The sequence below is a fragment of the Engraulis encrasicolus genome, chromosome 5, assembly GCF_034702125.1.
Source record: "Engraulis encrasicolus isolate BLACKSEA-1 chromosome 5, IST_EnEncr_1.0, whole genome shotgun sequence".
Classification (NCBI taxonomy): domain Eukaryota; kingdom Metazoa; phylum Chordata; class Actinopteri; order Clupeiformes; family Engraulidae; genus Engraulis; species Engraulis encrasicolus.
In genome coordinates this window covers 2,868,646-2,881,753 of record NC_085861.1, presented here as the reverse complement: position 1 = coordinate 2,881,753, position 13,108 = coordinate 2,868,646, and the positions used below count along the sequence as shown (strand labels likewise).

The window sequence follows — 13,108 nt, the reverse complement described above, 5'->3', positions numbered from 1 at the left end:
CAGGAAGTATGAGGTCACATAAGTGATTTGCCCTGGGGCCCTGAGCATTGTTGCCAGATGTGTCTGACCAAATCCTGCCCAAAATGCTCTCAAAAACCGCCAAAATGCGCTAAATTCCGCCCAAATTCAACAAAGTACATTGACTTCTATGGGCCCAAAACGGATGAAAAAAACGCCAAATGGCCAATTTTTTCCCGATTTTACCTGCAGACGCTCATCTCAAGTAGCCCAATTGTGCGGGCACCCGCCCAATCTGGCAACACTGGCCCTTAGTGCAACTGTGAAACTGGAGAGCACACAGCACACTGCGGAGACCATTTTGGAAATAGCCTGCGTAATTTGGTGCAAATGAGTTGGACAACTACCATTTGGACTTAAGCTGTGTTAGTCATTGGCACCTATAGCATAGCTATTAGCGAGACGTTCCTCGTGTGCTTGGGTCTGTTTTAAATTCAGTCTGGATAAGTGTCTGATTTTCATTGTAGCTGTTTCAACAGCTACATAAAAATGCCACTTCTAGTAATGTTTTTTCCAATTCAGACTCCCCGCACCCCAATTCCACCACAGCAGAGCATGGATAATCAATGGGTGGCTCCGACAAAATAGAACTCGTCCTTAATCGCCAGCCAACATTTGCGGATTCGCAGGGTTGCATTGAAAACAATGGAATCGTACTTAAGCAGAACAGTGCTCTGCACTTTTGTCGCAGCCGATGTGCGGAGGCTCTCACTGTTACTGTTACTGTTACTGTTATACTGTTGTATAACACTTAGCAGGTACTTTGCTGTACTTTATTGTTACATTTGTTGTAATGTAATGTACTGTATTGTGCTGTTTTTGGGGCGCCGCAGGTGTGGCTGCCGTTACCTTAAGTTTCCCCTAGCGGGATCAATAAACATAAGTCTAAGTCTCTAAGTCTCTAAGTCTTACTGTGCACTTAGTTACCCGGTCATGAGCTGTCCGGTTGCCACGGAGATGGCGCAGTCGGTGTGCGTGCCCTTGCCGATGTAGCGTATGTCCTGGATGGCTTTCCGTAGCTTGGCCTTGCCGCCGGCCTCGTGCACCCGCACCAGCTGGCTCATGATCTTCACCTCGTCGCTGTAGTGCAGCACGCCCACGCTCCAGGTCAGGTTGCGGTCACACCGGTAGTACCTTGTGGAGGACAGTGACAGAAACAAAAACAGAAGCAGTCAGTATGTGTGTGTGTGTGTGTGTGTGTGTGTGTGTGTGTGTGTGTGTGTGTGTGTGTGTGTGTGTGTGTGTGTGTGTGTGTCACACCGGTAGTACCTTGTGGAGGACAGAGACAGAGACAGAAACAGTCAGTGTGTGTGTGTCTGTGTGTGTCTGTGTGTGTGTGTGTGTGTGTGTGTGTGTGTGTGTGTGTGTGTGTCTGTGTGTGTCTGTGTGTGTGTGTCACACTGGTAGTACCTTGTGGAGGACAGTAAACAGAGACAGAAACAGAAACAGTCAGTGTGTGTGTGTGTGTGTGTCTCTCTCTCTATATACAGTATCGCTATATCTGTGTGTGTGTGTGTGTGTGTGTGTGCACGTGTGCGTGTGCGTGTACACAGCATGTGCTTTATCTTACCAATCAGGTGTTGTGGTCTCCAACTGAAAGCACATCACACACAGTTATTTCCACTGGCTGTCATTCAAATGTCTATCCCCTCAGGGCTCAGTAAAACACTCCTATAGTCTAAAAGGTAGCGTGTGTCATTTTTAAAGGCTCAATAAAACAGCTCAATAAAACACTCAATACATACGGTAGTCTAAAACAGGCATTAGGAACTTTGATGATAAGGAGGGCCACATTATTTCATTTTTTGGGGCAGCCGTGGCCTAGAGGTTAGACAGTTGGTCTTTCAATCCAGGGGTTGCCGTTACGAATCCCCCCTGACCTCTCCCTACATCTCCAACCATGGCTGAAGTGCCCTTGAGCAAGGCACCTAACCCCCACATTGCTCCAGGGACTGTAACCAATACCCTGAAAAACAGTAAATGTAAGTCGCTCTAAATAAAAGCGTCAGCTAAGTGAAATGTAATGTAATAATTTCATTGCCACCATTGGGGTTCTCAACCAGGGGTACGTGTACCACTAGGGGTATGCGAGCTCACCTCAGGGGGTACGTGGAGTCACTTTGGGATAGCAGAATAGATATATATAGAGCATGAGTGAGGGGGGTATTCTTCATATGACAACATGGCTTATAGACGGTGGGCTAGATTTCGTAGCTCCTTTAGAAAATGAGTTTCGTTCTCACTCTCGAGTGGCAACTTGATTTTTCTAATATGACCTCCTGACAATATGTAAAGCAATATTCTGGCTGTTGCCACGCTGAAAAGTTGCACGTTGATCTTAAAAAATAACGAAAATAAAAAAGACTGGGGGTGACGTCACATAATGCACAGTCAATGGGAAGTCTCCGCCCCTCAAAGTTGAAAAGGGAATAGGCCTATTTATCCGCATATCGGGCTTTTTTCATAGGCAGATAATTCACCTAATCATTGAAACAACGTAGGCATTTCATTCCTGACCATTTTCCTGTTACTGGAAAAAATAACACAGCTTGCATTTCTTTACTGACACGTAGTTTTTTGGCGAATTTATCTACCCCCGTCACCTCATTGCTCTATTGCTTTGAGGGAACAGACCTGTCATCTTTTTCACATTTATCTCTCGTTGCCCAATGATGGTCAGACAGTCGAACACTAACAGCGAAAAAGAGCACTCCTGAAAGTTTGAGAAAAATATTTTTTTTTGCATGTACACAACAAGTGAGCCCACTTACCCCCCAACTTGTCACTTTTTGCCATGAAATCTGACGGTTCCGGGTAGCATGCACGCGCTAGCTGTATTCTGCCTCGTTGACTTTGCATTGACGTGACGTCACTCGGTCGGCTAGTTTTTGTTGTCATTTTTATAAATCAATGTGCAAGTTTTGAGGATGGCAACAGCCAAAATATTGATTAATGGGTTGTCAGGGGGTTATATAAGCAAAAATAAAGTTGCCACTCGTTAACACCAACGAACTGACAAGATATGAGACTGGGCCCACCACCTATTAGGGCCAGAAAAGGGGTTGGCAAAGACTGGCAGACAGTGAGGAGGCATCCTCCAGTTGCCCATCCCTAAAGTAGTCTAAAAGGTAGAGGGTGACATTTTTAAAGGTAGTCTTTAAAGGTAGAGTATCTCATTTTTAAGTCATTTATTTCCAGAATAGTGTATGTATATGTAGCCCATTCACAGATTGGTGTGTGTGTGTGTGTGTGTGTGTGTGTGTGTGTGTGTGTGTGTGTGTGTGTGTGTGTGTGGTGTGTGTGTGTGTGTGTGTGTGTGTGTGTGTGTGTGTGTGTGTGTGTGTGTGTGTGTGTGTGTGTGTGTGTGTGTGTGTGTGTGTGTGTGTGAATATTTACCACCGACATCAATTTGTAAGTATTCATTATGACACTTGTACACTTTTCACACATAAATTAAATACATGTTTGCCATTTAGAATGACCGGCAATAAACATTTCTGACTCCAAATATTTGGTCAGACTAGTAAATATCAGTTTATTACTTCATATATATTCATGAAAAGACCAATTATGTGAATAGGTACAGTTTGAAAATACACAAGTAAAGTAAATGACACATTTTACCTTTAACACTGAATCTAAAGCATTAATGAGAGTTATATTATAAAAGATTGTTAGAAAACTAAAAATACTACAACAAAGACCAGGATTAACTCAAAAGAGGACTCGCCATTCAGTTCAACCAAGTTACTGAGGCAGGACTGCGATTTATGTAGCCTAAAAGCATGATAAACACGTCATTTGTCATCGCGTCTCTCACTGGCTGTCAAGGGAGGCTTAAGCGATGGGCCTTTGCAGATAGTGTGAGATATTGTTCCTGCCCAACACTTAAACAGTCAGGAATGTGTCTCCCTGCCTTAGGGGGGAAAGCCGAGAGGATTTCTGTGGAAGTGATTTCTGTCTCTGCCACATCCACTCAGCCTGGGTCATGTTCACTTGGCTTGGCTTGTTCAAGCATGTGGTAGAATTTGCCTTGACTTTGCATTCAGACAGAGAGAGAGAGAGAGAGAGAGAGAGAGAGAGAGAGAGAGAGAGAGAGAGAGAGAGAGAGAGAGAGAGAGAGAGAAAGAGACATACAAAGACAGAAGAAGAAGAAGAAGAAGAAGAAGAAGAAGAAGAAGAAGAACAAGAAGAAGAAGAAGAAGAAGAAGAAGACTAAGTTATGAAGAACTGCAGGGTATGGACTGGGTAGAAGCAGTCAGCCATTGCAGCTGCAAGCCAAAGAAGAGAGGATTGTACAACTATTTTGAGAAAGAAATAAATTTGCGTGGTGTGACATTTTGTGACTGCTGCTCACACACATCGACTGCAACTTGCCTAATCCCAGCTGTGTCACATTAACTCACATTGGGACACAAGACAAGACAATCAACAAATCCATTATGAGATTTGCATGAATACAACAAGTTAATTTGCATCAAATAATACCAAATACTGACTGAGATACTAATTGCACAATTTATTTATTGATTCTCTGAAGTTATTTATTAGTGAGTTATACGTTATTTTTATATTAGCAGGCTATTTATTCCCATAATGTTATTGTTAGTACACTAGCAAATGTGTGCGACCATTTTGTTGAGCGAATGACCCGCACATTAACAGGCGTTTTAGTCGGTTACTGCCCTTCCACGCCGACCGCAGGGTCATGTGATCCTTCCCCGTGTTTATCCACAGATCCAAACAGCTAAATATTTTCCAGGAGAAATAAACACACCTTTCTGTAAACGGATGAATGCTTTTAACCCCTTAATGCGCGCCGTACCTCCAGTGGCACGCTGTAATAGTCATTGAAATGTAACTACCATAGCACTACAATACTATGAAACAACACAGGCCCTTTAGAAATGCACCACGACTTGGTCATTATTACCATACTGGTAACAACAAATGTATTAAGCCGCGTCTTAAGGGCTTTAAAATGGACTAGATAGCTCACAAGACTGCCAAGTGAAGTGAAGTTTCACAGCATGCCTGTGGTTTGCCTCTACAGGGGAAAGAAGCCCTCTCGCCCTCCGTCCTTCCCTCCCTCCACAGATAGCTCAGCCTTATACTTGCTCGGTTATACTTGTACCTTTTCATATCTATATTTATCAGCTGAGGAACAAAAAAACGGGGGATACCACACAGCCACATACTTGATACTAGGGCTGTACAATAATCGAAAAATAATCAAAATCGTGATAAAATAGTGAAATCGAAGTCATGATTTTAATGGTGATTTAATCGTGGCAATACTACTTGAGAGCGTCCTTGAAGCCAGAACATACTGACAGGCTGGTGTTTCTGGCCAGAAATCTGTCCACTTAAGTTCCATGCTATTGCCTTTACATAATTATTACAATTCATTTTATTTTGCTCATCCCGTAACTTATGTAATTCATTCTTGGTTATATTTCATCTTGTTATAATTTTCAAAAAAATCAGCAAAAATCAATAATTGTGATCAATAATCATGATTATGATTTTGACCAAAACAATCATGATTATGATTTTTTTCCGTAATCGTGCAGCCCTACTTGATACTGTCCCATTTTTGGAAAAAAGCTTATTTTCAACCGTATTTTCAAACTTTCAACCGTTTTATAGTTATGACAGTGCAGATGTTACCTCCAAGCTAACAGTTAACATTGAGTCCTATGAGACCAGTTAGCCGCGAGCTGGTCTCATTAGGACTCAATGTTAACTGCTAGCATGGAGATAAAATGTGCACTGCCATACCCCGAGAACGGTTGAAAGTACAGGCGAACGGTAAAATCCTAATATTTAACTCAAGGGGAGGTGTAAAATAAGCTTGTTTCCAAAAATGGGACAGTATCACTTTAACATTGTTGTCGCTGCTGCGTTGCACTTTTTTGTCATCAGTAAAATATAGGCCTGAATCTAGCACATATTGCAGTTGCCGAGCTCTCTCTCGGGCAACTGCTAGCAACTGCCTGACGCCGTCCCTGACCTAAACCCTACAGTGAGGTTAACCCAGCCCTCTCTCTGCATTGTGACAACAAGGCATTACTGGTGAGAGACGATTTATGTGGCCGGGTTGGGGTTTACTGGTGAGAGACGATTTATACGGCCTGTTGTGGTCGGCATGTTCAATCTGAGTCCAATTTAGCGTTCTCCCTCAAAAGAAATCAGCAGTGATGACGAAAAACACAAGGCCTAAAGCTACGTATTTGAATAATTTCCGTATGCAAATATACAGTATTGTATAAAAATAGTACAACATAGTAGTCAGTCAATGACAAAAAGCACAGACCAAACTCCTTGAGGCCTAAACATATTTGTATTTGTTATTGCCTATGTGCAAGCAAACAGAAAGTATAGTGTTCTGTGTGTGTGCTTTCACATCATTACTTGCTAAAACAGGCAGCAGCAGTGGATGGGGTATTGTGTTCAAAGATCAGGAGGTTGCAAGTTCAAATCCCACCGCAACCTACGGTGCATAACACATTATGTTTAGCCGTGGCCTATGGTTAAGGAGATGGACTTTAGACCAGAGGATTGCAGGTTCGAGTCCCATCCTTCCACTCCCTAATCTCAATCCATGACTGAGGTGCCCTTGATCAAGTCAACTAACCCTACACACTGCTCCAGGGACTGTAACCAATACCCTGTACTTCAAAAAAATAACTGTGAGCCGCTTTGGATAAAAGCGTCAGCTAAGTGTAATGTAATGTGAAGTAAAATCAGTGGTGTGGTGGGGATTTTTGGAGTGGGGGTACGCGATTTTAAACATCATCAAATAGTTAGGCAACTTATCATGTCAAACCCCCTAACTGTCCTTAATCTACTGTCATTGTTTCCCCATTTCCATCTGTTTGGTCAATCACCTGCAATACGGCTATGTGATCATTCCTTTTTGCATTCAAACATGGGCAGAAGATTTAGTTTAAATTCCACTTCAGGAGAAGTGGGTGGACTGCGTACCCCCGCGTACCGCGCCCACTACACCCCTGAGTAAAATGAATTCCAAACCTGTCGTTCAGCTGATCCACAAAGTCGAGTGCGAACTGCTTGATCTTGTCCACAAAGGAGCCGTAGGGTTTCGCCCTCAGGGCCACGCTCTCAGACGTGTCCAGGACGATGTAGACCTCAGCTGGGCAACCTGCATGGGCAGAGGCGATTCTAGGGTCAGGTGGGGCCCCAAGCAAAAATGCAAAACAATGAACATTTGAACCAAAATCACCACTACTGTGGTAAAGTGTGGGCTGTTATTCACTCTCTAGGGGCTTTGGGGCCCCAAGCGGCTGCCTGCCTTACCTGGTGGCAAGATGCGCCTCTGCGCATGGGGACGCAAACATATACCAAGTGGTCACACAGTAGTGCAGTGGCGTACTCAGACATTTTCAGGGGCAGGTCCTAGGGGGGGCTCGTGGAACTTCTGGCTGTCTTACAAGGCTATATATATTGAGACATTATTATCACACGCTTTCAATCCTCAAACATTTCTAGATGATCATTACAACAAAGACCACAGTACATTGTGGAAAAACAAAACCTTCTAAATAGGGCCCGACCGATACGTTTTTTTCAGGGCCGATACCGATACCGATACCGATATTTATGGAAACGGGAGGCCGATAACCGATACGTGCAACCGATATGTAGAGATATTGTTCATAATAAAATGTAATGAAATATAAATTATTATTATTACATATAGACATATATTTAGTCATAATAATGAACTCTCATGGAGTGGGGCCGATATATCGGTGGGGCCGATATATCAGTCGGGCCTTAGTTCCAAAAGGGCACTTTTTGTCCAGGAGGCCAAAGGGGCAGGTGTATTAGCAATAGCTCGTCCCTATCTGTGCACACCTATGCACAGTAGTGCAGTGGTCTCCAATCATTTTCCCCCAAGGGCCAAATCATGTGGCGCAAATGAGACTGAGGGCCAAACAAATCACCCCAACGTATGCTCACAGACAGCACACAAACTAGAGATGTAAATCACAGCCTTCATGACGATACGATACGGTATCGATTTCTTAAATCAGGGATTCGATTTTTTTCAATACTTAAGAATTCCCCACGATACGATGCGATTCGGTTCGATTCGATTTTTTCCACTTACTTTTCTACTACCATTGTGTTATGGAGCTAGGGCATTGCACAGGGGCCAGCGATTCGATTATTTTCAATTCTTAAGAATGCCCCACGATGCAATGTGAATCGATTAAATTGCCTGCCGATACTTCCGATACATCGATACATTTCAATTTTATTTACATCCCTAACACATACAGTTCAGTGTGTGTATTAATTTGTTCCAAGCTCATGGTGGTCCAAATGTTTGCCATTCCCGGTCCGGATTTGGCCCGTGGGCTGGGCCTCCATTTGGAGACCACTGCAGTATGAAGTGAAAGCTGCTGCATTTCACCTGACAAGAAGTTCTGATGTAAAAATGTTAATATTGGCAACAGACAACTCAGGTGTGAGCACTGCAGATTTTAGTAACATCCGGAGACTTGGTTATAACAGAACCTTTCAGTTCCATTCAACCAACTCTGGAGTCAAACAGGACATACAGTACACGCCTTTATACAGGGATGGAAATAAGCACTCGTCCGCCAATGACGGGTACATTTCAGGGGTGACTAGTAAGTTTTTCAACCCACCAGTCACTTTGACAGGTAAAAACAGTGAGTGACTGGTAGACTTTGAAATCTACCAGCCACCGTGACTGAGGGGCGAGGTGACAGTTTCCATAGTGATTCTTTACATGGGTCACTGAGGGGCGAGGTGACAGTTTCCATAGTGATTCTTTACATGTGTCACTGAGGGGTCTGACAGGTACCAGCCATCAGAATGGTACACAAAATCTTGCTACAAACTATAGAGGTTCAGTAGGCCCGCTCCGCTAGGGACAATTTATGAACTTCTCAAGTATGCAACCTTAACTTTTCACCGGCCTTGAAAATAAAACAGATCATAAAACCCTGCTATGGGTCTCTGCACGTAGCCCCTTAATGCACGCCGTACCTCCAGTGGCACACTGTAATAGTCATTGAAAAGTTAACTACTACAATACTATGACATAACAGAGGGCCTTTAGTAATGCACTACGACTTGGTCATTGCCATTCTGGTAACAGCAAATGTATAACAAATGTATAAGCATGCTACACGGATCCATTGACTTTCACTAGCTTAGCGACATGCTCCCTCTTTTAACTTGTCTTAAAAGCAAGACAACGCTTAACATGAAAAATAAGACACTTTACCACCTTTATAAACCCCAGCCAACGATTTTAACTGTATTAAGCCCCAAAATAGTGGCATCCCCCTTTAAGTAGTTTTAAATCGTATGCTGGAAGGGTCCATCTGAAGTGTAGTTTAGCTCCTAGACTATTGGACAAGAGGATTCCCCAAAACGATATAATACTGCATAATGTGCAGTGAATGTGCAGTGAATCCATGCTTGCGTGGCCATCAGCACACCAAAATATTCGCTTATGGTGTGCACGAACCACATTGAAATGTACAAGGGGGTGCGCAGGGAAAAAAGTTTGGGAACCACCGCTATAGAGGTATACAATACTGCAAGCTGCCAAGATCCTCTTGGTCAGAAAAAGGAGAAAGAGGAAAAGGAATCCTGTTTCAAAAGGAATGCTGTGTATTCAGAGTTGACTAATTTTGGTATCGTTCGGTAACTCCTACCGCCACACTGTGTAAGTACTGTTTACCTTTCACATACACAAGAGGGCTGAATCACGTCTTAAATCTGACAAGCATGACAAAAACGGTTCCTACAACGGTTCCTCCAGCTAAACTGAGCTGTATGCAGGCTGTTGCTGATGGATTATGTCTAACAGTGGCATGCACACATTTGGGGAGGAGGGCAGGTGCTGAAGGGGTGTTGGGGGTGTCGTGCCGAAAAGCGAGTCCCTGCCAGAACACGAGTGCCTTCATTGAAACCAATGGAAACCAATGACCAATTTTTCAGATATTTTTTTACCCATTTTTGCAGACGAATCCGACACAATTTAAGATGGAAAGCCTATCAATAAAGCATCTGCATTCCTTCTGGAAGTATTACAAAGAACTGGTTACAATTTCAGTATTATTTCTGTAAAAGAATCGAAGAATTGTCATAACAAATGTTACGGTTTCATTCAATTCTCATATTAAGTGGAGGACGAGTAATGTCCCATAAGCATGTTTTTAGTTCATAAATTATGTCATTCATTCTGCAAAAATTAGTATAATTTTCTCTCAAAAAATGTCATTGGTTTCAATGAGGGCACTCGTGTTCTGGCAGGGACTCGCTTTTCAGCACGACAGGGGCATGTGGGGCTTCCGTCTGCCCTACTAGAGGCTATATATTACATTGGAGCATTATTGCCATATGCTTTTCATTGTGACGCATTTGTAGATTATCATGTCAACATGTTTCAAGAAAGAGGCCGCACCTTGCATAGTAGTGTTTTTTTATTGCACAGACGCGTTTCGCCGTGTGCCTTCTGCACACTGAAGAAGGCTCACGCCGAAACGCGTCTGTGCAATAAAAAAAAACACTACTGTACTATATGCAAGGTGCGGCCTCTTTCTTGAAACATTGAATTTGACATTTGGGCCAGCACCCTCAGAGATTTAAATAATTAAGAGAGACGCCTGCTCCAAGAAGAAAATAGATTATCATGTCAACATGATATTGTCTAGTAGGGCAAAGGGGCAGGTGCTTTAGCACCACCCGGTCCCTATCTGTGCACGCCTATGATGTCTAGCCTGCGCACATGAATGACGGAGAAGGAATGAAACCAATGGACACAGAGTGGGCATCACCAGAATGTTCAGGTGCAGGGCAAAATGCCAAAATCTCCATATCACAGGTCAGAATTCATAGCAACTCTGAAGCCTATTAAAGTGCATATATTCAGTGTGTTTCTTGCTTTTATTACATGGTGTCTACTACATGCCATTCGGCTAAATGCTGTCTATGAGGCTTTCTACATAACAAATAACCTCATGGGGCCTATTAGCTGGTCCAGGAGTAAACCAGGTCAGATTAAGTCAAGAGTTAAAATTGAACTGTAAGTTAGATTTAACTGTTAAATCATCTAATAGAATAGCCTGCCCATTTTCTTAAGAACGCCAGGACTCCCAATGCTTGGCCCTGGGTGTTGAAGTACCATCTTATTTAGGCCTATTGCACTCGTGTGATTTACACACTTGCATTTAACTGTTAGACTTCTTCCGCTACACTCCATGCGTGCACTATGCGCGTCACACACTACAATGCTGTTATCGCATTTGGAAAGCAAAACGCAAATCTGCGCGAGTATTAGTTCAGCTGTTTAGCGAAAAAACAAAGCACTGTTATTTAGCCAAAATGTGGTCACTCAGTTTGCACAGATTCCAAATCTTGACAGAGTTCCCGTTAGAGAGAAATCCCAGAAGCAGTAAATGGGTAGTTGATCTCTCACCGTAGAAGTCGCCAACATCCCCCACGCGCAGGGACAGTGCCGCGGTCACCAGCGACAACAGCAGAGAAATTACAGGCGCATTCATGATGATAATATGTGTAAGACACCTGCGGAAAACAATAAAATAACGCGACAATAATATAGATCTGATTGGTTCAGCACGAAGAATCGTGCTATTCGATACTGTTAGGCTACTGAATGTCATGAATAATGTTGCATTTTCACAGCGTAGGCTATGGTAAATTGTCAAGATAACAACATTGCGCGAGCATGACTGAAGTTAGCGCGCCGACATTCGTGTCGTGCTAAAAAAAACAAAACAAAAACTTACTTAACTTAAAAGTTAACTTACCTCTGCAATACAACAGTGGATCTGGTAAACCCACAAAAGACAGGTATTTCAAAGCAACGTAGCCTATTAATGATCAGAATTTCAATTTCATAGCTGAATTATTGAAAAGCCAAATCTTCCTCAACCACGTGATAAACCAAATGCTGAAATACATTCACTACAATCACACTGCTGCTATGAAACAAGGTATTGCTTACCTGGTGAGGGATCCTCCCACCAATAGCTTACCTGCCACGCACAGGCGTGTTGCAGACATCAATCCTCACACACCTGGGAAGAGCCCACAGCAACTAGGCCAACAGACCTAATGCTTTCAGCCACATTACATTTAGCATTACTGATTTAGGGCTAGGCCTATAACATATAAGAAAGTACAAGAACATGATTTCTGTTTTAGAGGATGAAAAATGCAGCTGCACCGTACACCATGTCTTCTTGGCGTAGTAAAATGTATTATCTCAGCTATTGCAAAAGTGGAATAGTCACCACGGGACCTTCATGCACAGGACATCACCTCGCTTCAGATTACAAGACTACTAAACAGTTCAGCATATTTATCAACAGGTTGTATTAATTGTAAATTGTGTCATTTGACATACTGTTTTTCATGTAAAGGCTACTGTGATATAGGAGTAGAGTAGAGTAGAGTAGAGTAGAGTAACTTTATTAATCCCCAGGGAGAAATTCAGGAAGTTGTTTTGTTGATTCTTTATTTAATTTTCATTTGTAACTTTAAACTATTATTTTTTTTAATTTTTTTTTAAAGAAGTGGACTCCAGGAAGAATAGCTGTGGTATTTATTAACACAGCTAATGGTTATCCAACAAATAAACAAATAAACAAATAAACAAATACTAAACGCGCACAGCTGCAGAGGTGTTGATGACCTCACACCCTTCTCTGAGGGTGCATCCCAATATGTGACCTTGCCTCCTCCACTTGTGCTTGTCTCCTCGTCCCGCCTCCTGGCCCCTCCTCCGTGGAGAAAACGATAAAGTTTCCCAGCTGTCAGCCTCGCCACAACAACTTTTGAGGGACTGTTTTTCACCCACCATCCCAATTGCAAATGAGAAAAAGACTTTACAATTGAGCTTTTGCAAGATATTGAAATATAATGCTGTTGTCAGTGATGTTATCATGACGAGAAGCAAGTGGAGGAGGCAAGTGGAGGAGGCAAGGTCACATATTGGGATGCACCCTGAGAGTCTATTAGTGGGCTTTGGTTGAGAGAGAAGTGGGCATATTGAAAT

At 42.8% G+C, this 13,108-nt stretch overlaps 1 protein-coding gene across 1 annotated transcript in view; it reads right to left on the bottom strand.

The window, feature by feature from the left end:
- LOC134448752 (collagen alpha-1(VI) chain-like) overlaps window positions 1-11,591 on the bottom strand; it is a 110,795-nt gene extending 99,204 nt beyond the window's left edge. Inside the window, exons 1-3 of the mRNA XM_063198407.1 lie at window positions 11,507-11,591; window positions 7,054-7,183; window positions 946-1,152 (exon numbers count right to left, since the gene is read on the bottom strand). Coding sequence (XP_063054477.1) covers window positions 946-1,152; window positions 7,054-7,183; window positions 11,507-11,591 — 422 coding nt within the window. The remainder of the gene's footprint in view (window positions 1-945; window positions 1,153-7,053; window positions 7,184-11,506) is intronic.
- Between the last annotated feature and the right edge of the window lie 1,517 nt (window positions 11,592-13,108).